Source organism: Lycium barbarum, chromosome 10, assembly GCF_019175385.1.
Source record: "Lycium barbarum isolate Lr01 chromosome 10, ASM1917538v2, whole genome shotgun sequence".
Taxonomy (NCBI): domain Eukaryota; kingdom Viridiplantae; phylum Streptophyta; class Magnoliopsida; order Solanales; family Solanaceae; genus Lycium; species Lycium barbarum.
Genome location: NC_083346.1, coordinates 20037711 through 20062991, shown reverse-complemented (window position 1 = coordinate 20062991; position 25281 = coordinate 20037711). Strand labels below are relative to the sequence as shown.

Here is a 25281-nt window from a genome sequence, read left to right as displayed (position 1 = left end):
ACAAGTAAAAGTGAACGGAGGGAGTGACTTTTATCCCCATTTTCCGTCTTTGTCAATACTTTAAACGTGAAGAGAGGACAAACAATAGCAATGCAAAGTTGTACCAAAAGTTATATACATTGTACAATTTAACCAACTATTTTTTTTATCTTACTTGGAATATGTCATAGTACTGAGTATCTATTCTTTTCTCATGTATACACATACACACTTCAATTTTAATTCTCCTACACATATTTATTCTCTCCGTGCACTTTTGCTTGTCCACTTTGACTTTTCACGTTCTTTAATAATTAATAAATGAAGTATATATTTTATCATAATATCCATATTTATTGGTGTATAGTCTCAATATCCTTATAAAATGATTTGAAAATGAGTAATTAATGTGAAAGGTAAAATAAGAAGAAAAAAAAATTCTTTCTCCTGATATGTCAACGTGGACAAGTAAAAGTGAAGGGAGGGAGTGACTTTTATCCCGTTTTCCTACTATGTTAATACTTTATTTATTTTACTCTCATTTGCATTCTCTAATTATTGTTTCTTTACATTTATAAAATGTATTACTTTATATTTTCATTTCGGAACTAAAATTTGGTGATTTACGATATAACATATATCTTTCTAATTTTGATTTCTTTGTAACAATTCTTTTTATCTGTAATTTTTAATATAAAAAATTATAATATATTTTTAATTAATTTAATAAAAATATGTTATTAGTTTTGCTTTTAAAAATCCAATATATACAACGATGGTTCTTATGTTTGGATCTGAACAATTAGTTAATTGAGATAGATATCAACCTATCGGTATACATATAAGATATTAATGAATTTAAAAGAAAAAATCTAGAATCAAAATACTAATTTTCCCTCGTATTCTTAATAAATTTTTTTCACATCGATGAATAACTTTCATTGTCATGACAATGAGAAAGAGGTCCGACTCTTTTCATTTCAAAGACTTAATTCCATCATATGTTTTAATTTTTAAGCTCCATTTTCTAACTATAACTAAAGTGATGGTACATAAAATACATTTTGTATATGTTGCTATATATAATAATAATTAGAATGTTTTTAAAAGTTATTTTTAAAACACAAACCTTAAAGACTGGCTAATTAAAGTGAATAAATATGTGTATATATATAGAGAGAGCGCGAGAAAATGGGAGTTGGGGTGGGACGAACACTCCACTAACTTATGGTACCAAAAGTAATATGAATAGTACTTTGTGTTTGACCCATCTGTTTAGTACTATAAAACATACTCCCTCAGTTCACTTTTATTTGACACGTTTTGATTTTTCATGCTGTTTAAAAAATAATGATTAAGATAAGTATTTTAACACAATATCCCTATTAAATGGTGTATAATTGTATAGAAGTTGGAAAAAATAATTTGAAATGAGTAATAAATGCTAAGGGTAAAACATAATTTTTTTTATCTTACTTGATATGTGAAAATTGATAAATAAAAATAAAAATGTATAAACAAGTAAAAGTGAATAGAGGCAGGGGCGGACCTAGTAAGCAGCCAGGGGGTTCATCCGAACCCCCTTCGGCGAAAAATTGCACTGTATATACAAGGTAAAAAATATTTTTTATGTATATCTAGTAGATGTTGAACCCCCTTAGCTTCTTCATTTATGATTTCTTTATATTTTTGAACCCCCTTGACATAAATTCTGGCTCCGCCACTGAATAGAGGGATAATCTTTTACCTATTTATGATATAATATTATAACACGAGGATTGCTCTTTATTTTTTAAGCAAACCACACGCACTCCTCTTTCTTTACCTCTTTTATTTCCTTTCAGTTTCTACTTTTTAACTACACCCTCTTCCAATCGTTCATGTTTAAGTTTGTTTCCACTGTTTTGTTTGCCCATTTTTTATTCGATCGGTTAGATGTTTTACTTCAATTTTGCTGATTTATTTGGTATTTGGGTTGTAGTAACGTCGCATGCAAAGAAAATTTCGAGTTATTGGATGTTGCTGCTGCTTTTGCTCCTTCTCCTCTCCTTCTTCCGGCTTTGGTTTCTATTTCAATTTTTTTTGGCTGAAGCGGTTAAAATACCCCTGAACTTGGCACATTTTGCAACTTCAGACCCCAAATTATTGATGAACTTCAAGACATCCTAAACTTGGCCAATTGAATTTAAATTCACCCCGGGTAGTGTTGCCACATGGCACAACAAGAAATACCAAGTGAACAGCGCTGAGGTGTCCTAACACGGGAGTGTAATAAAACTCATTTTAGCCGAGTTTAGGGTGTCTTTTAAGTCCATCAATAGTTTGGGGACTGAAGTTGCAAAATGTGCCAAGTTCAGGGGCGTTTTAATCACTTCAGCCTTTTTTTTTTTTGGTTCAGTGTTTCTCCTGGTTTGTTCTTGATGTGGGTGTTTTTCCAGTTTTTTAGTTTCTACTTGGAGGAGCGTAGGAAGCTCATATTATAAATTCTACCCATTTCCCGGAGACATTGCTATGCTGTTGTACTGCAGGTACATCGAGCTTAATTTACCAAAACCAAGAAAAACTGTTTTTAATAGTTGGTATTATCCCAAACAAACTAGGATTTTCATGTGTTTCTATTCAATGTGGTTTCATTATTTTCACCTTTATATTTCAGTACGGTTAGAACTATTGTCAGCTTAGCTTACCAATCATTAAATGCGACTATGATGCCTTATACTTGAAGATACCACGATCCCGTTAAACTTGGAGATGTATGTTAGTTCCTCCGATCGAGGCAGATCATTTCGATTGCGTGTGCCCTGGGTAAATTTTAAAATTCATTATATTCAATTGCATTTATTTCTAAGACTTGGCAAGGTGAGGAATTGAAATTTTACTTCTATATAAGATGTGAAATTACGTCTCTTTGAGAGTAAAGTATCTTAATTGTTGTATAGGAAAGTGAGTTTTTAAGCATTTTCCTTTGGAAGGTTCTAAAAATTTATAAGCTGAAATATTAGGAAAGGAACTGCCGATCCATTTGATGTTTCTGTGTTATAGTTTGAGCACCCCAGTATCGATATTATGTCATTTTTTGTACTGGATAAAGTATGCTTTAGTTGGCTTTGAAGACGGTTCTGCATTTTGCTACTTAAAGTGGCCAGTAGTAATTACATGCTGAACGAATTTTATCGCATCATAGGTGGTTCATTTTGTCTCTTCCTCCAAGAAATGTATTTATCTTCATGAATGTCCAATTTATTTTTCTCAAATTTTATTTATAAATATATTTATATAAAAAAAAAATATTAGCAAATATTTATACACAACTATTCAATACCTCTTTTTCCTTTTGATAGGGGAGGACTTAGCAATACTTACTAGACACCTGTGTATCCATAAGCTGCTAGTAAATCAGATATCTTCAACCTCTCCACGTGTTTCATTCACTACAAAAAAAAACAGCGTTTAGTGACGGACGTATTCCGTCGCTAATCAGCATATATCTGTTGCTAAACATGTGTTGCGACGGATTAGCGACGGAATATCGTCTGTTACGATTTTGCGCGTTGCTAACCTATTAGCGACGGAAAAATAAAATCCGTAGCAAAATTAGCGACAGAGTAGCGACGTATGAGATCCGTTCCACATTATAGCAACGGAATATTTTGTTGCTATTGTTATGAATTCCGTGACTAATTTCATATTTCATTTCGTCGTTTTAGTAAATTAGCGACGAAAACCATTGTCGCTAATCCGTCACAAAATATTGAATTATTTGTGCCTGCATTAGCGACAATACAATGTTTGTCGCAGTTTGTAGCCTGCTATTTTCCCTCTAGCAACGACCAAAATCCGTCGCAAATCTGTCACAAATATTTTTCTTTTGATTATTTTTTTAAATACACCTGTTGAAACATACTAAATACAAATTAATAAATACCCTTAAAAATAACTGACATTCACATAAAATAATATTTATAAAAAAAAATCAAAATAGATAGCGAAATCGAAAATGTTAAGTCCAAAACACCGACAACACCAAGCTATCAACTACCAAAAGAACCCACACATCCATCAAGTATTGTTAGTGCATAATTTTGTTCTTTCCAACAAAAAACAGATAACATAAAAAACTAATGCATGGGTGAAGGACTACGATCATCATCAGAAACTAAAGGATCAACATCGTCAACGTTAGCAGTAGTAGGAGGAGGCACTATGGGTGTCACAACTGATGGTTTGTCGATAGGAGTATTTGGATGATCTGATGGTGAAGAAATCACTCCACGTGCCTTCTCAATAAATAAAGGAAGCAAGCAATCAGTCAGTGTAGGAATCAATCGCATCACTAACTCCTCCATATTTTCTGTAGGTGCTGATTGAGAAGTTGAAGGTGCTGCTGATGCTGAAGCATTAAAGCCAAAATTGACGCAAAGATTCGGCCCATAGTAACTTTGTGCTTGAGATCCAAGATCATATATTCTTCTCTTCCTTGTTCCCCCAGCAGCTTCATAATATGCTTCACATTGATCAATATCAGACTGAGACTGTGATTTTTCCTGTAATATTTCTTGATATCTTTCCTGTAATAATTAGTGAAATTAAAACATCAAGAATACTAACCATTCAATTTTACCAAATAAAAAGAGAAATGAATTCCAAAGATAAGAGAGCAGATATTTATCCATTTTTCGTTGGAATTGAAGTCTCATGATGACCAACAAAAAAGAGTTTCATACAACTTGGATATAAATGATCATATACACTGTCTCATAGTCAAGTAACAGAACATGAAAAAAGACAATTAGAGTTCCTAAACAACAAATAGAAGGGCAATTTCAGGCTATTTCCTACTGATTTAAGTCACTACTGATACTACTTTTCAGTTCTTCCTGTCTAGTAGACTGTTTATATCAAGCAAAAGTAAATTGACCAACATCAATAGCAGGGCTCAAAGGATTCAATTTCAGCATTATTACACAAGGAGTAACAGCTATGGGAGTTTGAATAGGGCAACTAGCTACTGGTTCCACTGCATCACAGGAACAGGCTAGTGTTGTCACTTTGCGGACTTGGTTTGGTTGATGTTGGTGTACAAGTTATACAGACTAACAGGCACAAGGTTGCATAAATGCAGCACTTGTTGCTGCTGCGAGTCAGCAGGGGAACACAAGGATTAAAAAAAAAAAAGACTCTGCAGACATAAGGATTGCTGCAAAATTGGAGTCAAGAGTGCCAAATGTGGAAAATATATTGTTTCTGCTATGTGACTATGTCCTGATAGTCTGATACTACATATTTTCCTAGCGGATTGAATATGTCTGATTTGTTCAACCAGTATTCTATAGCTAAATGAAAGGAATGCTGACATTCTTTGTACCAAATAGTTGGTGATCATTTCTCCATCACATTTATATACCTATCATTTAAACATGATTTGATTAGGTTTTGAAGCTAGAGTAAAATGAATTTGGCTGAGGCACATGGTTGATAAATTAAATTATGTATGTATCAGTGAGGAATTAAATTAATAACAAGTGAACATACCATTGATGACTGAGACACATGGTTGATAAATTAAAACTTCACTTGACTAACGAATTGCTGAATGATTTGCTTAAACAAACTTAATTAATAGACTTAAGAATGATAAACAACGAACATCAATTAACTACACAATTATCATAGAACGACCACATTATGTACATGTTAATCATTCCGCTCAGTTAAAATACATTTTTGTTTGAGGTTAGTTATCATTAACCACACCTTTACGAGACGTGGGAAAAACACTGCTGTTTACAGCAGCTAGGTAAAAGCAGTGCAATGCATGGATTATACTATCACAAAGATAATCAGTTGTGTCAATGATCTAACTATAAAGTGAAGTGCAATTGGTTTTGCTAAGGATTTCCTTGCAATAAGTTCCTAAAGAGTGTTATCTCAAGCTGAGGGCACAGTACCAGAAAATACTGTCTGCATATTTGCAGCCGGGCTATTTACTAAAGTCATCATATAAGGCTTAAGTTTTTCATTAGTTTAATTCTGAAATTATAAAATTTTGAACTTACATGGTGTGAGGACCCACAGCTGGGCGCTGACTGTCACACCCCATTTTAACCGGGTTGATTTAGGGTATGACATATTGGTGATTCCTATTTTTTTTTTTTTAAGGAGTCGCCACCTAATTAATTTAACGGTGAATTAGGACACCTAAATGTTAACTAAGGTAAAGTTAAAACTAAACCTCAATTAATAATCTGCTTAACCAGTATGATTCTAGGTAAGGGCTCTATATTATCCTAAAGGGAAGGGGTTAGGCATCCTTTAGAATCCGTTAACTCACGGTTATCCGACCAAACTTAGGTTAATTAATTGAGATTAAAGATGTAGCATTTAAATTTCAAGAAGTGGGCTTGTAATGCTGCTAATGTTTCAAAGAAAAATATGAACTGCTTAAAATAAGATTTATACATATTGCTAAGGCTTTAAATAAGAAAGTTATTAAAATAAGACTAATACTTTGTATAAAAGAAAAATTTTAAAATACTATTTGAATAAAATTTATAATAGTTGCTAATAGATTTAAAGGAAGTAGCATAATAAAGATGAAGTTTACAAAGTACGATAACTTAAATATAAATAGAAGAAGATGCGAATTTATGCAATGTTTCAATAAATATTTAACAAAACTAAGCAATGAGATATTAATTGACTTTGAGCTTTAGAAGTGTGAATAAAAATATGAAATAGCTAATAGATTTCCTTTATCCATTTTTATATTATTTTTATCAACTATGCTTAATGAGGAATATGCGTGATTGACTCAAAAACTTGAAGAGTCATAAAAAATGTGTTTGAATTTATGTTTGCATATTAATGATGTTTTGAAATTTCTCGAATAGTAAAAATAAAATACGCTTCTCTTAACTCGAAATATAAAATCATGCCATTTTTTGCAAATCAAAGAAAATGAAATCAGAAAAGAGGAGAATAATCTTATCTTATGTGATTAAATGTTAGTCTTCCTTAAACTAACTACCCATTACTAGAACTAAACCTACTGATTAATTATGATTTATCGAAACTAACAAAAACAAAAAAAACAAAGAGTTAGTTACATAATACAGATTAAAAATGCAAAAAAGATAAAATAGAGGAGTAAATAAGTTAAATGGGCTCAACCCATTTTTAAAACTGCTGTAATCTGGACTGCTGACGGGAGTGGGCTCAGCCCATTTTTTAAACATGTTGTGGGCTGTCCGCATCTATTGGGCTTGGCCCAGAATTCATATTTTTTTTGCTGCAGATAGGGGCTGGATAGAGAGAGATCACATTGGGCTTTTAGCCCAAACCGAATGCGGAGGAAGAACGAGTCTCTCGGACTCGTATGCGATGTTCATGCATAAAACGGAAGAAAAAGGAATTAGTACACGATCAATAAATGATGTTAGACATATGAAATATAGACTTGCAAACAAATCAGCGAATTGTGTATATACTATGTATACACATTCATAACTATTTCAAATAGGGATATACCAGCAATATACGTAATATACATAAACCAACTGAAATATACTTGCAGCAATGCACAAAATTCAAACAACAGTCGATCTGGTAATTCATTCACGTGAAGGTGCTCGGAATATAGATTAAATATACTAGCAATGCACAATACATATCAGGCCTAGACATGGCATACAAATATCCACTGAATTCAGGAAGGATATTCATGGTATTCAATCACGTTTCCAGCTCATATTCCTGGTATTCAATCATGTTTCCCACATAACGAGCGATATATACTAGACAAACAGATCACTTTAAGAAAATTAGGAGTCTTTAGAGATAGGGATTCTCTGACTCAAACACTTATTCATACCCAAACAGTCCCCTGTATACAAATTCCTAAGATAGAGCAGATTCCATCAAACACAAACAAATCCTAATCATGAGTCATTTTAACAAACACCTTACCATATACCATAAATCAAACCAAATATATATCAAGTTCAGCACTGTCATTGAATCATTATTCAAGCACTCCGACAGGATTAACCGATGAAACTAAAATATGCATAACAGATCCACTTAAAAGAAAGTAGGATCACTATAATGGGTCATACATCAATAGAGCAGTCCTTAGGACTTATCTATATCCATGATTTATTTAACATGATGTTATCACAAAGCATTTATACAAGTTCATAATGTTCAGATAAAGTCTCGAAAGAAATCACCCGAGATATGAGGGAGAAGAGGAGGGTTCTAGTTTAAGGAAAAGGAAGGAAACTAGTTTTAAAACATATTTTGCCTCATCCTAAGTACTGAGCTGGAAGAACATCTCCTACACATGGAACATAGCCAAACTAAACTCTATAGTCTGTTAGAAATCCCAGAAAATGATTATTAAGTCAAGCTACTTCATTAAGCAGCAGTCGAACTACACAAATGCTGATGCCCTAACAAACAGGAATCAAAACCCAATACGGCAAAGAAACATATATGAAAAAATATTAATAACCTAAAGCTATCTGGACAAACATATTTGAACAGGACATGAACATAATTTGAAACATGTTTATAATAATCTTAGCAAGCACATAATTAGCTACTAGCATAGTTTCAGGCCACAAAACACAACAATTATATGTTTGAGAAAGTAGTAGGCCTGAAGATAGGATGATATACGCATAACAGCCTGGTTTAGGACCACTAATACTCAGATTGTACAGCAGTTAACTAATATATTCTAACCACAACAACATATAGGCCAGACAATGCAACATTTTAGACAAATTCAGTTGAAACAAGTCAAATTAACACCCAAACATACCCAACAGATCTTGCTCATATGTTTCGAACATTGACTAAGTCATCCCTACACCTAAACCCACACAAATCATATAAGATATGCCTTAACTACATAATTGGAATTACCTAACTAATTGCTAACATGTCGATATCTTAACTGCCAATCTAGGATAAACAGAGCACGGCTAGCAAAATTAAAGGAGAGCTAAACCAGTCCGAGACGAACACATAAGCAGATTAGCCTACTAACCTGAATAAACCGACATGCTTAAGTTGAATACATAACACATAATAATTAAAGGAGCAAGAACACGCAAAAAAAAATAAAGAAAAGGAAAGGTTATTGACCTTCTCGGGATGCAGCGAAATGGGTGTGGGGTTTCGATATCACTCGAACACTACAAACTCCGATCTCGAATTTATTCGGGCTCGAAAACGGTTGCTGGAAATGAAAGAGGACCAGAATAATCCTCTATTTCGAATCCATATCAAAACAAGATTAAAACTTATGAAGACTTAGTAATTTTTAGACGGGAATTTGAAGCGATTAAAAGAAACTCAAAACTTTAGGGGATTTCTGCCGCTAAACAAAATTGTTCTTGGGGAATTTTATAAATCAAAGATCTCGTTCCTGGGAGGTTCTTCCCGATCCAAAAAAATCCCCCCTTTTCGATTCAACCCTACCACCATTTATAGGTCTTTTGACCTTTGTATTGAAGAAAGAAAGAGGAAACGGGGACAGCGTCGAAGTGGGGGCAACAGTGGCGTGGGGAACAGGAAGGCGTGGGAGTAACGTGGTGAAGTGGAGTGACAGAAGGTAACGTGGGGGAGATGGGAGACGAAGGGAGCAGAGGGAAGTGGGGTGTCAGGGGTGTAGTGGAGGCGTGGGAGAGAGAATCAGTGGGAAGGGTGTGCGGCGGCTAGGTTTTAGGATGAAGGGGAGGTGTGGCGGAAGTGGGGCGGAGATGGAAGAGGTGGAGAAGGAGAGAGGGAAGGGAGAGGAGGTGCGGCGGTGGAGGAAAAAATGATAAGGAAACCCTAAAGGGTTTCCCTTATCCTAAACGAAAATGGGCTGGACCCGGTCCATTTTATGGACCGGGTCAATTTTTGGACCGGGTATTAAAAGAATGAGCTAGCGAATTAAAACACGGACTATTCCAAAAAATTGAGATCAAAATATGGGCTAGTCAGGAAATATTTATGAGTTGATTGGGATTTGATTTGGGATCCGATAAATCAAAATACGGACTGAGTGCAAGAAATAGTTTGGCTTCTAAATTTAAATAAAAGACCTGTTTAAACAACTTGTGTTAAATATTGCTCAATACAAAATACGCAATCATCAATGCTCGGGTAAAAAATGGCGTTGTAATGGCCGTGCAATAATATTTCGAAAATCCGCAGTAAGATAAATACTATTATTTAATTATGCAAAGATAAATGTGATGTGTGTGCGTAAGCTGGTAAAATGCCGAAATGATAAAAAATTATGAATTATAATAATAGTAATATATAATAATGATAATAATAATAATAATAATAATAATAATAATAATAATAATAATAATAATAATAATAATACTAATAATAATAATAATAATAATAATAATAAAATGCGGTAATAGTAATAAGAATAATTAATAGAATAATGCAATAGCGGTATTGATAAGAGGCTAATAATTATAGTAAACACATAATATATATATATATTTTTATTTTTTCCAAAAAATATTAGAAGCGCAAAAATAGGTATTTCGGCAGAGAGACGGGACAAAATTTGGTGTCAACAACTTGTCCCTCTTTGCCCGGTAATGATGAAAAGAGTTGTCGGGCAAAGACGTTGACTTAGTAGCCTATTTTGTCCCGGCTAAAGGAAACTTGAGAGGATTATGACTGGACTCCGGTCTCTGAGTTGCCTACATATCTCGGGCTATACGAGAATCAGGTCGAGTGTAGTTCTGGGACAATTACGACACTTGAACCCCAATTGGCGCAAAACTTGCAAAATATTGTCCCAGTGCTGAATTATGATAACACTGGGTATTGTGATAGAAACTTTAGAATTCTGAAAATTGAATTGCTGGAACGCAAGAGAATACTTGCAATTAGAGACGAGTGTTCGAGGTAGATCTTTGACCCGTGTCGGGAAGTTTGACTATCCTTCCTGACAAATTGCCCCAGTTCGCTGCCGAAGAAATAGTTCCACGATTTGATGTGTGATGCCAACTTTGATATTGCCAAAAGCCGTCAGCTAAAAACAAATGTTAGCAATAAAGAAATATATGTAAATAAGGCAGGGTTGGAGAAGTTACACTTGCAACCCCTGCTTCGAAAGTTGAATCCACATTCGGAGGTGGATGCCGGAACTGAAATATAAGATTCCCGCATTCGGAGGTGGGTGCCTGAACTTGAATATAAAATACCCGCATTCGGAGGTGGGTGCCTGAACTGAAATATAAGATATCCGCATTCGGAGGTGGGCGCCTGAACTGAAATATAAAATTCCCGCATTCGGAGGTGGGTGCCTGAACTTGAAATATAAGATACCCGCATTCGGAGGTGGGTGCCTGAACTTGAAATATAAGATACCCGCATTCGGAGGTGGCGCCTGAACTGAAAAATAAGATTCCCGCATTCGGAGGTGGGTGCCTGAACTTGAATATAAAATACCCGCATTCGGAGGTGGGTGCCTGAACTGAAATATAAGATATCCGCATTCGGAGGTGGGCGCCTGAACTGAAATATAAAATTCCCGCATTCGGAGGTGGGTGCCTGAACTTGAAATATAAGATACCCGCATTCGGAGGTGGGTGCCTGAACTGAACATTGAAATACCCGCATTCTAAGGTGGGCGCCTAAATTGAAAATTGACATACCCGCATTCTAAGGTGGGTGCCTAATTTGAACATTGAAATACCCGCATTCTAAGGTGGGTGCCTGAATTGAAAATTGACATACCCGCATTCTAAGGTGGGTGCCTAATTTGAACATTGAAATACCCGCATTCTAAGGTGGGTGCCTGAATTGAACATTGAAATACCCGCATTCTAAGGTGGGTGCCTGAATTGAATTTTGAAATACCCGCATTTTAAGGTGGGTGCCTAAATTGAAAATTGACATACCCGCATTCTAAGGTGGGTGCCTAAACTGAAATATAGAATACCCGCATTCGGAGGTGGGTGCCTGAACTGAAATATAAAATACCCGCATTCGGAGGTGGGTGCCTGAACTGAAATTGAAATACCCATCCATTTCTTCAATGCAAAAATGTGAATCCACATCTACTTCTATGTCCGTATTATACGGCATAATAAATCCACTTTTACTTCCACGTCCGTATTATACGGTGCAAAATAAATCCGCTTCTACTTTCGAAAAATCAATCTGCATCCACTTTCCATAATTCTATATGCATTTTCCTTTGTAATAGAAATCTACTTCCGCCTCCACGCTCACATCCACAATGTACTTAAGATGGTATTGTAAAAAGGTATTCACATTTATATCCCCAACCAATAACGGGCGACCATAGTGAGTGATACCCTTGAAGAAAGTTAAATCCACGATTTATGTGTATTTGATCCATTGAGAAATGCCACGAGCTAAAGCAACTGTTAGTGATAAGGATATGTAAATAGCTGGTTTTGAAAGAATTATACTCACAGCCCTTTGTTGAGAAGATAAATTCGTGTCCATCTTTTGCGATCAAGACTTCATGACGAGTGGAACAATATCCACCGTTTAAAAGCTAGCTCTTTGATCATGTCCATAATTAAAATTTTGAGAAGAGTCAGATATGCACCATTCATGTTAATTGAACCTGTCTGATCAAAGAAAAATTGTGAGTTTAAAAGAAAAATTGGTTGACTTGTGCATGTCGGGGAACTTGGCCCTTGAATTGATGTTTGTCTCGGTCGCATCCACGTTCTTCGATGTCTCACCACATATCTTGCTTTGCCGGGGAGTTTCAGTCATACAAAAATGTATTTTAGAAATAAAAGTAATGAGATTTGGATGACTTCGGAAGGAAATACTTAGTGACTCTAATCTGTACAATGATTAGAAAGACTCGAATTTTAAATTTATTCGCATTTTAGAAATATGGATGGGCTTTTATTTAAGAACACTTTTATGCTACTTCTAAAATTTGTCTCAGTTTCAGTCCTAGAGATGCTTGATTCTGGACAATTGAAAAGTAAAAATTTATAATGAAAGTTTTGAAAGTGATTTGACCGACTTCAAAATTTTGTCCCAGTTTCAAGTTCTGGAGACACTTGGTTCTAAACAATTGAAAAGTGAGAAAGTTGTAATGAAATTTTTTGAAAGTGATTTGAACGATTTCAAAATTTGTCCCAGTTTCAAGATACTAAGACACATGAATTTAAATGATGGGAAGACCAAATCTTGCATAAAAGTTCTTATGTGTTCTACATGGACCAAAATGGTTGGAAAATCGAAGATATTAAAAATTTTAAAATAGAAGGGCCGAACCCGCCTCGGGTTGCCTACGTATCCCAAAGGAATCAGGCCAGACGTAGTTCGTGGTAAAAATGAAGACTTTTGAATTTTTGTTTTTTTTTTTTAATAAAGGGGGGGCCGAACCCGATATGGGTTGCCTACGTATCCAAAAGGAAATCAGGCCACACGTAGTTCCACCCATACAACAAAACACTGAAATATTTTGAAAAAGTGGCCGAACCCGATGTGGGCTGCCTACGTATCCAACAGGAAGTCAGGCCAAACGTAGTTCGTTCATACAACAAAACACTGAAATATTTTGAAAAAGTGGCCGAACCCGATGTGGGCTGCCTACGTATCCAACAGGAAGTCAGGCCAAACGTAGTTCGTTACATACAAAATGACAGAATCTTAATTTAAAAAGGCCGTAACAAAACATAGAGGCAACATGACAAAAGGAACTAAATGTTCTAGTTGATACCTCCGGCCTACTACAAAAGGAAATTTAAACTGAAAATACTGAAACTCCCGACGAACCGGGGCTAAGATAGAAGTTCAATTTTGCAACTCAGGTTCTGGCTCAGCAGCCTATAAAGTCAATATTTCAGCAAAGTCTTTGATTATCGCAGCATGATCATTTTCATCTTCCACGAACAGGTTCTTGACTCCCTCCACGATATCATCATAGGCAACTTCAACAATCAGATCTGAAGGTTTTGAGAAAGTTTGATCAATGGTAGGAATAGGTTTTGGCAATGCAATCTCCTTCTTTTTATTCTTTCGTGCTTTCTTCACTTCTTCCTCAGTTGGCTCATATCCCAAACCGAATGTAAATTGTTGCGTAGGGAGAACGACTGGCTCAACCCGCCCATTTAGTGTTTTCCCTAGCCCAAATCCAGGTTGGTACCCATTTCTCACCATTTCTTTTGCAACCATAATTGCGGCACATGATCTTTTGAACTCTTGAGTTTGACATACTTCACTCTCCTTAGTGACATTCACAACCTCCCAAGCGTGGTAAGCTGCTCCGTCGAACCCTCCTTCTGCCTCGACGAATGGGGTGGATTGCTCTATATAGAAAGACGTGTCTCCTTCTCCATGTATACATATTTGTTGCTGATCCCACTCGAATTTGACAGTTTGGTGCAAAGTAGATGGTACGGCCCCAGCCAAATGGATCCACGGTCTACCTAACAGCATGTTGTATGTCGTGGAAATATCAAGTACTTGAAAATCCATAATGAATTCAACAGGGCCAATCAACACTTTCAACTCTATTTCCCCAATAGGGCGCCTTTGAGCCCCATCAAATGCTCGAATATTCATATCACTGGTCTTGAGCTCACTAACATTATATCCGATCTTCTTCAGACTTGCTAATGGACAGATGTTGAGTCCAGAACCCCCATCAATCAATACTTTAGCCACAAACATGTTACGACACTTGACAGTTATATAGAGTGCTTTGTTATGCATACATCCTTCTGGCGGCAGTTCTTCATTATCGAAGCTGATTCGATGGCTGTCAAGTACGCGCTCAATCATCCCAGCTAACGCCTCACTAGTTGTTTCGCTTGGAACATACGCTTCATTCAAGATCTTCAACAATGCATTCCTGTGCATATCTGAACTCAAAAGCAAAGAGAGAATAGGAATTTGAGCATTGGTCTTTTTCAACTGATCCACAACTGAGTACTCACTAGCCTTGATCTTCCTCAAAAATTCTTCTGCTTCGGTTTCAGTCACGACCCTTTTGGGAGGTACATTGGCTTCCTTAACTTGCCCCAATCTAACTAGCTCTTCTGGAGAATAGCATCTTCCAGACCTTGTCATTCCTGATGTCTTAACCTTGTCAGTGATCGTGTCCTTTCCTCGACATTCCATCACAGTTTGTTGATAATTCCATGGTACGGCTTTTGTATCGAGCACTGGTAACTGATTTGGTGCTTGAACTACTTCCACAGGCGTTGATGAAGCTCCTAATATCTCGACAGGCACACAACCCCTTATCACTACAGCCGGAGAAGCAACGGCTACAAAATCATGATCCTCCACACGATCCACAGGCACTATAAATTCGGCTGGGTCGTCAACATTTTCATCTATTCCAATCATATTTATCGTGGCCCCATCATGGGTCGGGAGTGGATTGTTAACCACATTTGGTGTTGGTGGTTTGACCGTGATCTGTTTTGCTTCAATAAGATCCTCAACCTTATGCTTCAATGCGTAACAACGATCAGTGGAATGGCCTTTTACCCCCGAATGATATGCACATGTTTTAGTGGGATCAAAGCTTCTGGGTAATGGATCTGGAATTCTACCTTCCACGGGATATACTAAGCCTGAAGCTTGCAGTCTTTCGAAAACAACGCTCAGTGGTTCTCCCAATGGTGTGAAATTGCGGAACGGTTTATTTGGGCGAGGTGCGGATGCATTGTTTGGATGATGAGTTTGTGATGGTGGAGCTGGATATGTTGGTGGTCGTGGAGCTCGATATGCTGGTTGTGTGTTGTAAACAGGGTAGGATATTTGTGGTGATTGAGGTTGGTAAGATGACAAAGCTTGGTCGTAGGGATGTGGAGAATATTGGAAATATTGTAAGTGGTGAGCGTTAGGCTGGTATCGCGGTGGTCGTTGATGGCGGTATGATGTGTTTCCCAAGGCCATCACCGATGCTGCTTCTTTCTCTTTTTTCTTTCCATTTCCGAGAGTACCAGTTTGTATAGCCCTACTGGTAGACTGCAAAGCTGCTAGACTTGTTATTCTCCCTGTCTTAATGCCATCTTCGATCATGTCCCCAGCTTTGATCACTTCTGCAAAAGTTTTTCCACTCATTGTCACCAAACGTTCATAGTATTCCGGTTCTAATGCTTGAATGAAGAAAGTAACCATTTCTGTCTCCTCCATGGGTGGGTGTACCCTAGATGCTTCTTCCCTCCACCGTATAGCATATTCTCGAAATGATTCGGTGAACTTCTTCTTCAACTTTGTAATTGAGATTCTGTCAGGAGCGATCTCAACATGAAACTTGTAGTGATCCACAAAAGCATTTGCCAAATCATCCCAAGTACGCCATTTGGTTGTATCTTGCTTAGAATACCACTCCAAGGCTTTTCCACTCAAACTCTGATTGAATAGTTTGACTCTTATCCCTTCATTCTTTCCTACGCCAATCAACTTTTCACAATAAACTTTCAAATGAAAGAAAGGGTTTCCCGACCCATCAAACTTCTCAAATTTTGGGATCTTGTAACCTGGTGGCAATTCTACCTCAGGAAATGCACATAATTCTTCATATCTCACGCTTTGGTTACTACCAAGTCCACGCAAACTTCTCATGGCATCTTCCAAACTTTTGAGCTTTCTATTTATCATTTCATCATTAACTGACCGTGCCTCATTTTCAACTTCGACATAATGATCAACATCTGTGCGACATTGTCCTTGAATCTGTGTCATGGGTGGAGCTGTGGTATAAGTATACACTGGCGGAACTTGATGTGTGTCATGTGCTGGCGGTATGAATTGAGCTTTTGAAGAGGTGGTTGTAAATAAAAAGGGAGCATTTTGAGTGAGGTGTTCGGAACGAACTGGCTGAGAAGTGGTGAAATAATTTGCTTGGTTAAATTCGTCCAAATTTGGGAATGGAGGTGGCACAGGCAAAGTCTGACGAACTCCCTGGGACGGAGTCATATGTGGCGGTGTTTGAGAAAATGACCGGTTGTGAAGTACCATATGACTTAGTTCGGCAACTCGTCGCTCCAGACGAGCAATGGTCTCCAAATGTGTTTCTGATTCTTTGGAGGATGTGGGATCACTCGTGATCGGTAAACTAAGAGATGGCTCAGATGAAGTGGTTGCATTGATCGAACTTTGCTCCATTTTAGAACGAGTCTTTTTAGTTAACCAGGCGATTAGTGATGAGTCAGAGTCTGATTTCTTGGCTCTAGACCGTGTGAAATATGGATGCTCCGCCAGTTCCCCTTTAGCGCAAGTCAACCTTTTATTTTGAAAATAAATTTTAAAAAGAAAAAGATAAAACAAGAAAAAGAAAAAAGAAAATGAGTCAGTATACGGTAAGGACATATTATTGCATATAAACACATTATTGCACATAATACATCGCGTTTTATAATGCAAGGGACCTCTTTATGCCAGAGGTAGGCCTAACGAATATTTGAAGGACAAACATGTCTTTTATGTATTATTCCACAACTCCTCCTAAAAGTACTTTGCAAGAATAAAAATTATTACATGCCAATAATACATCTCAAAATCAACCTAAGATATCTAATACTTCAACTTCACTAATTTCCTTTGGTTGTCTTCAACCTCCGGCATTAATTAATGCTCCACGGCAACCTGCAACAAAATGTCAGTTTCCTTGAAATATTTATCTATAGAGTATTAGGTCCACATATTCCACATATTTGTCCTTCAAATAATGCACATAGATAGTGAGTAGTGTCACTTAGAGTCATAGACTCATTTGGACATTTGGTAAGGTTGACTAATGAACTTAATACACCAAGGGTATTAAGCTTCCTAGGTTTAAAATGATGCATGTCCTTACAAGGTTTTGGTTTTCGCTCTACCTAGGTAGACTAAGAATGGTTTTCCTATGACACAAGGCTCCCCCAAGCGGACAACTTGGAAGTGGAAAGTCCGTGGCCGTCGACTGCACCGCCGATCGACTAAATCCACAAGACAAATCCAACTAAAGGGGTAATTTAGTAGTGCACGGGCGCAAACTGCGAAGCCGCTTTAAGTGTGTGAATATGTGTGAATTTTCCAGAAGTGGAGGAAATGTGAACGGAATGCCAATTTAAGGAAAGCAGTAATATACATATTACATAGAACAAAAAAATGCATATAAGGAATGGAACAATAATACTTGAAATCATATAAAACTACAATACAGGCAAAATAAAATAAAACAAACAAAATATCTCACAAATTATTTATTAACCTAAGTTGTTATGGTTAGAGCCTAAAGCTCCCCAGCGGAGTCGCCAAGCTGTCACACCCCATTTTAACCGGGTTGATTTAGGGTATGACATATTGGTGATTCCTATTTTTTTTTTTTTTAAGGAGTCGCCACCTAATTAATTTAACGGTGAATTAGGACACCTAAATGTTAACTAAGGTAAAGTTAAAACTAAACCTCAATTAATAATCTGCTTAACCAGTATGATTCTAGGTAAGGGCTCTATATTATCCTAAAGGGAAGGGGTTAGGCATCCTTTAGAATCCGTTAACTCACGGTTATCCGACCAAACTTAGGTTAATTAATTGAGATTAAAGATGTAGCATTTAAATTTCAAGAAGTGGGCTTGTAATGCTGCTAATGTTTCAAAGAAAAATATGAACTGCTTAAAATAAGATTTATACATATTGCTAAGGCTTTAAATAAGAAAGTTATTAAAATAAGACTAATACTTTGTATAAAAGAAAAATTTTAAAATACTATTTGAATAAAATTTATAATAGTTGCTAATAGATTTAAAGGAAGTAGCATAATAAAGATGAAGTTTACAAAGTACGATAACTTACATATAAATAGAAGAAGATGCGAATTTATGCAATGTTTCAATAAATATTTAACAAAACTAAGCAATGAGATATTAATTGACTTTGAGCTTTAGAAGTGTGAATAAAAATATGAAATAGCTAATAGATTTCCTTTATCCATTTTTATATTATTTTTATCAACTATGCTTAATGAGGAATATGCGTGATTGACTCAAAAACTTGAAGAGTCATAAAAAATGTGTTTGAATTTATGTTTGCATATTAATGATGTTTTGAAATTTCTCGAATAGTAAAAATAAAATACGCTTCTCTTAACTCGAAATATAAAATCATGCCATTTTTTGCAAATCAAAGAAAATGAAATCAGAAAAGAGGAGAATAATCTTATCTTATGTGATTAAATGTTAGTCTTCCTTAAACTAACTACCCATTACTAGAACTAAACCTACTGATTAATTATGATTTATCGAAACTAACAAAAACAAAACAAACAAAGAGTTAGTTACATAATACAGATTAAAAATGCAAAAAAGATAAAATAGAGGAGTAAATAAGTTAAATGGGCTCAACCCATTTTTAAAACTGCTGTAATCTGGACTGCTGACGGGAGTGGGCTCAGCCCATTTTTTAAACATGTTGTGGGCTGTCCGCATCTATTGGGCTTGGCCCAGAATTCATATTTTTTTTGCTGCAGATAGGGGCTGGATAGAGAGAGATCACATTGGGCTTTTAGCCCAAACCGAATGCGGAGGAAGAACGAGTCTCTCGGACTCGTATGCGATGTTCATGCATAAAACGGAAGAAAAAGGAATTAGTACACGATCAATAAATGATGTTAGACATATGAAATATAGACTTGCAAACAAATCAGCGAATTGTGTATATACTATGTATACACATTCATAACTATTTCAAATAGGGATATACCAGCAATATACGTAATATACATAAACCAACTGAAATATACTTGCAGCAATGCACAAAATTCAAACAACAGTCGATCTGGTAATTCATTCACGTGAAGGTGCTCGGAATATAGATTAAATATACTAGCAATGCACAATACATATCAGGCCTAGACATGGCATACAAATATCCACTGAATTCAGGAAGGATATTCATGGTATTCAATCACGTTTCCAGCTCATATTCCTGGTATTCAATCACGTTTCCCACATAACGAGCGATATATACTAGACAAACAGATCACTTTAAGAAAATTAGGAGTCTTTAGAGATAGGGATTCTCTGACTCAAACACTTATTCATACCCAAACAGTCCCCTGTATACAAATTCCTAAGATAGAGCAGATTCCATCAAACACAAACAAATCCTAATCATGAGTCATTTTAACAAACACCTTACCATATACCATAAATCAAACCAAATATATATCAAGTTCAGCACTGTCATTGAATCATTATTCAAGCACTCCGACAGGATTAACCGATGAAACTAAAATATGCATAACAGATCCACTTAAAAGAAAGTAGGATCACTATAATGGGTCATACATCAATAGAGCAGTCCTTAGGACTTATCTATATCCATGATTTATTTAACATGATGTTATCACAAAGCATTTATACAAGTTCATAATGTTCAGATAAAGTCTCGAAAGAAATCACCCGAGATATGAGGGAGAAGAGGAGGGTTCTAGTTTAAGGAAAAGGAAGGAAACTAGTTTTAAAACATATTTTGCCTCATCCTAAGTACTGAGCTGGAAGAACATCTCCTACACATGGAACATAGCCAAACTAAACTCTATAGTCTGTTAGAAATCCCAGAAAATGATTATTAAGTCAAGCTACTTCATTAAGCAGCAGTCGAACTACACAAATGCTGATGCCCTAACAAACAGGAATCAAAACCCAATACGGCAAAGAAACATATATGAAAAAATATTAATAACCTAAAGCTATCTGGACAAACATATTTGAACAGGACATGAACATAATTTGAAACATGTTTATAATAATCTTAGCAAGCACATAATTAGCTACTAGCATAGTTTCAGGCCACAAAACACAACAATTATATGTTTGAGAAAGTAGTAGGCCTGAAGATAGGATGATATACGCATAACAGCCTGGTTTAGGACCACTAATACTCAGATTGTACAGCAGTTAACTAATATATTCTAACCACAACAACATATAGGCCAGACAATGCAACATTTTAGACAAATTCAGTTGAAACAAGTCAAATTAACACCCAAACATACCCAACAGATCTTGCTCATATGTTTCGAACATTGACTAAGTCATCCCTACACCTAAACCCACACAAATCATATAAGATATGCCTTAACTACATAATTGGAATTACCTAACTAATTGCTAACATGTCGATATCTTAACTGCCAATCTAGGATAAACAGAGCACGGCTAGCAAAATTAAAGGAGAGCTAAACCAGTCCGAGACGAACACATAAGCAGATTAGCCTACTAACCTGAATAAACCGACATGCTTAAGTTGAATACATAACACATAATAATTAAAGGAGCAAGAACACGCAAAAAAAAATAAAGAAAAGGAAAGGTTATTGACCTTCTCGGGATGCAGCGAAATGGGTGTGGGGTTTCGATATCACTCGAACACTACAAACTCCGATCTCGAATTTATTCGGGCTCGAAAACGGTTGCTGGAAATGAAAGAGGACCAGAATAATCCTCTATTTCGAATCCATATCAAAACAAGATTAAAACTTATGAAGACTTAGTAATTTTTAGACGGGAATTTGAAGCGATTAAAAGAAACTCAAAACTTTAGGGGATTTCTGCCGCTAAACAAAATTGTTCTTGGGGAATTTTATAAATCAAAGATCTCGTTCCTGGGAGGTTCTTCCCGATCCAAAAAAATCCCCCCTTTTCGATTCAACCCTACCACCATTTATAGGTCTTTTGACCTTTGTATTGAAGAAAGAAAGAGGAAACGGGGACAGCGTCGAAGTGGGGGCAACAGTGGCGTGGGGAACAGGAAGGCGTGGGAGTAACGTGGTGAAGTGGAGTGACAGAAGGTAACGTGGGGGAGATGGGAGACGAAGGGAGCAGAGGGAAGTGGGGTGTCAGGGGTGTAGTGGAGGCGTGGGAGAGAGAATCAGTGGGAAGGGTGTGCGGCGGCTAGGTTTTAGGATGAAGGGGAGGTGTGGCGGAAGTGGGGCGGAGATGGAAGAGGTGGAGAAGGAGAGAGGGAAGGGAGAGGAGGTGCGGCGGTGGAGGAAAAAATGATAAGGAAACCCTAAAGGGTTTCCCTTATCCTAAACGAAAATGGGCTGGACCCGGTCCATTTTATGGACCGGGTCAATTTTTGGACCGGGTATTAAAAGAATGAGCTAGCGAATTAAAACACGGACTATTCCAAAAAATTGAGATCAAAATATGGGCTAGTCAGGAAATATTTATGAGTTGATTGGGATTTGATTTGGGATCCGATAAATCAAAATACGGACTGAGTGCAAGAAATAGTTTGGCTTCTAAATTTAAATAAAAGACCTGTTTAAACAACTTGTGTTAAATATTGCTCAATACAAAATACGCAATCATCAATGCTCGGGTAAAAAATGGCGTTGTAATGGCCGTGCAATAATATTTCGAAAATCCGCAGTAAGATAAATACTATTATTTAATTATGCAAAGATAAATGTGATGTGTGTGCGTAAGCTGGTAAAATGCCGAAATGATAAAAAATTATGAATTATAATAATAGTAATATATAATAATGATAATAATAATAATAATAATAATAATAATAATAATAATAATAATAATACTAATAATAATAATAATAATAATAATAATAAAATGCGGTAATAGTAATAAGAATAATTAATAGAATAATGCAATAGCGGTATTGATAAGAGGCTAATAATTATAGTAAACACATAATATATATATATATATTTTTATTTTTTCCAAAAAATATTAGAAGCACAAAAATAGGTATTTCGGCAGAGAGACGGGACAAAATTGGGTGTCAACACTGACCATGCTGTGAACCTCTGGGTATCTGACCCCATAACTGACTGCTGTGGCATCTGCGCCCTGCTGACTAGTCATGACATACTCAGGTATTGTATGAGCAAGAGACACAGACAATTCGATATACGCTGCAGCGGCTGGTATCGAACCCGTGACCTCTCCCCTTTTGTCCTCCCGAAGGAGACGACTCTTACCAATTGAGCTGGTCAGATACCCAGAGGTTCACAGCATGGTCAGCGCCCAGCTGTGGGTCCTCACACATGGACAGCTCGGGCACGCTCATCAACAAAAGATTCTCCATCATGATCATGTGTATGGACATGCAAATGTACCTCGCCTGGTGTTGGATCTCGACCCTTTGCAACAGCCTATGCAAAAGTTACTCATTTCAGAAGATTATACCAAGAACAATAACAGTATAACCAATTTTCAAGTAGTAAATATAAAAAATTTAAGAGTGTATGAAAAAAAATATATACTTACAAGTCTCTTGCGATGCTCCCCAATGCAGATAGAGCCACCCGTGTGAGTCCCGGCAGCAACTTCTTTCCCTCCACACCGATTCTTTGCATTTATTTCCGACTTTTCGACACACTTAGGATCCGCCCAAAGTTGCAACCAGCGTTCCCACACATTATCAGACACATAATCCGGCTTAATCCTTTTTTGTTTAATTTTGCTAATGAAATTCCTATACTTTGTTGCTGCCTTAGTATTCCAATGTTTTCTGATTACACTCTCAGGAATCGAAGAGTCCCAATGGTATGTCTTCTGAAAACAGTTTGTAAACTAATATTATTAGTATCGTAACTATAAAAGCTAATACACTTATAAAACGAATTATGATGAAAGTTATACCTTGAATTCCCCAAAATAAAAATTTCTAGTATCTTCTGAGACACCTTTCCAATTGATTCCATTGGGATCAAGTTGATTTTTGAAAGATGCGGATATGGTATTAGAGCATTCTTTAGAAGGTTCCAACCTGCATAAATTTGAAAATATTATTTCAAGGCCTACCACAAATTATATATATATAAAAAATACAAGCATGGACTAACCCTGCAGGAGTAAGAGTAACAAGTGTAAGTGTCCGCTGCATACGACGACTACTGGACTCTTTTTCGCTGACAGTGTTGCTATGGTTTGATGTACCCTCATCTACTGGGCTGCTCAGATCAGGTGTAATGGGAGATAATTCAGGGATGGTTGGGTTACTACCGTAATCTGATGCTTGAACCGGTGGCGTACCTAAAGTTTGAACATGGTTTATAGGATCTGGCCCACCTATGGAACTCGTACCACCTTGTTGAGACTAACCGTGGTGGGAATAGGAATAGTAGGCATGTTTGCATGACGAGCAGAATCACCCCTAAGTGAGGACTTTCCTACACGACCTTCGCTACCTCGACCTTTTCCTCGAGCGATATCTACAAAAAAATGTGGACGTGAGGAAATTAAAGCAACCATCAGTAAAGAGGTTTTTATACAAGCTGTTTGCAAGTCTACAAATATGACTAATCATGATTTACAAAATCTGCAGCTTGATTTACAAAATCTGCAACTTGTTACACAAGCAAACCTACAATTTATAGTTTCTATTATAAGAGGCAGTAGTTGCTACTACATGCAGGAAACTGAGAGGTTTAAATTATGGTTGTTGATGCTGCCATCAATATTATTTTTATTTCAGCAATTGTACAGGACAGTGAAACTTTCAAATATTTGAAACTCCTGAGAATTCTACCCCTTCCCCACCCATCTTGCAGGAACACTTTTGTCACCACAGCCAAGAAGAAAGAAAAAGTCACGAGGATCAATAAACAGACCTGAGGCTTGAACCGGTGGCGTACCACCTTGTTGAGGACTAACTGTGGTGGGAATGGGAATGGTAGGCATGTTTGCACGACCAGTAGAATCACACCTTAATGAGGACTTTCCTACACGACCTCCGCTACCTCGACCTCTGCCTCGAGCCATATCTACAAAAAAATATGGACATGAGGAAATTAAAGCAACCATCAGTAAAAAAGTAATCAGTAAAATGCAAGCAGGCTGCTAGTAAAGAGATTTTTAAACCCATGAAACATACAAATAACTTCTAGTTGGAATGAAATGTACAGCCCCTTCGTCTTAACGAACAAAGAATCCACCTTAAAAGAGTTATAGTTTAAATTGGACAGTCCACCCTTTTAAAGATCATGCTCAAATCAAGAGTTTGAAAAACCATAGGATCAACTTAAATCTATGAAAGATAGATTTATGCTCAACTTACAGCATGTCCTGATGCATGTTTTTTTTTTTTTTTTTTTTCAAAACTGAATGGTTGAGTCAAGTCCCTATCTCAGGTTATTATAAACATAAGGGCAAAGTCTTTCAAAAGAATATGCATTTTGGTAAGCAAGGTTACTAAACAACAAGGAAAAGATGTACTGTACATTTAAACTAAGCCATCACTGTGGATATTTAGGGAAAATTTTAAGGACATGAATACAGAGTAACTTTTTATTTGATCAAAATAGTAACT

The 25281-nt window shown here is 36.5% G+C and overlaps 1 protein-coding gene and 1 long non-coding RNA gene across 2 annotated transcripts; one reads left to right on the top strand and one right to left on the bottom strand.

Moving 5' to 3' along the window:
* The first annotated feature begins 2224 nt into the window (after positions 1 to 2224).
* Positions 2225 to 3412, top strand: LOC132614393 (uncharacterized). Its single transcript, XR_009572288.1, has 3 exons — positions 2225 to 2507; positions 2636 to 2784; positions 3321 to 3412. It is a non-coding gene; the product is annotated as an uncharacterized LOC132614393 (long non-coding RNA).
* A 641-nt stretch (positions 3413 to 4053) lies between these two features.
* LOC132612812 (uncharacterized) lies at positions 4054 to 24734 on the bottom strand. Its single transcript, XM_060326899.1, has 6 exons — positions 24584 to 24734; positions 23816 to 24005; positions 23613 to 23739; positions 23238 to 23525; positions 23015 to 23122; positions 4054 to 4547 (listed from the first exon to the last, which is right to left on the bottom strand). The coding sequence occupies exons 1-6, from the start codon at positions 24732 to 24734 to the stop codon at positions 4098 to 4100; spliced, it is 1314 nt and encodes a 437-aa protein (XP_060182882.1). The 3' UTR covers positions 4054 to 4097.
* Positions 24735 to 25281: the final 547 nt, after the last annotated feature.

Excerpts from the sequence above, each read along its gene's own strand:
- LOC132612812 (XM_060326899.1), bottom strand. The coding sequence starts at position 24,734 with ATGGCTCGAGGCAGAGGTCGAGGTAGCGGAGGTCGTGTAGGAAAGTCC. Across the intron at positions 23,740-23,815 it reads GTTACTCTTACTCCTGCAGG|GTTGGAACCTTCTAAAGAAT; the intron begins GTTAGTCCATGC and ends AAATTTATGCAG. Across the intron at positions 23,526-23,612 it reads TTTATTTTGGGGAATTCAAG|AAGACATACCATTGGGACTC; the intron begins GTATAACTTTCA and ends AACTGTTTTCAG.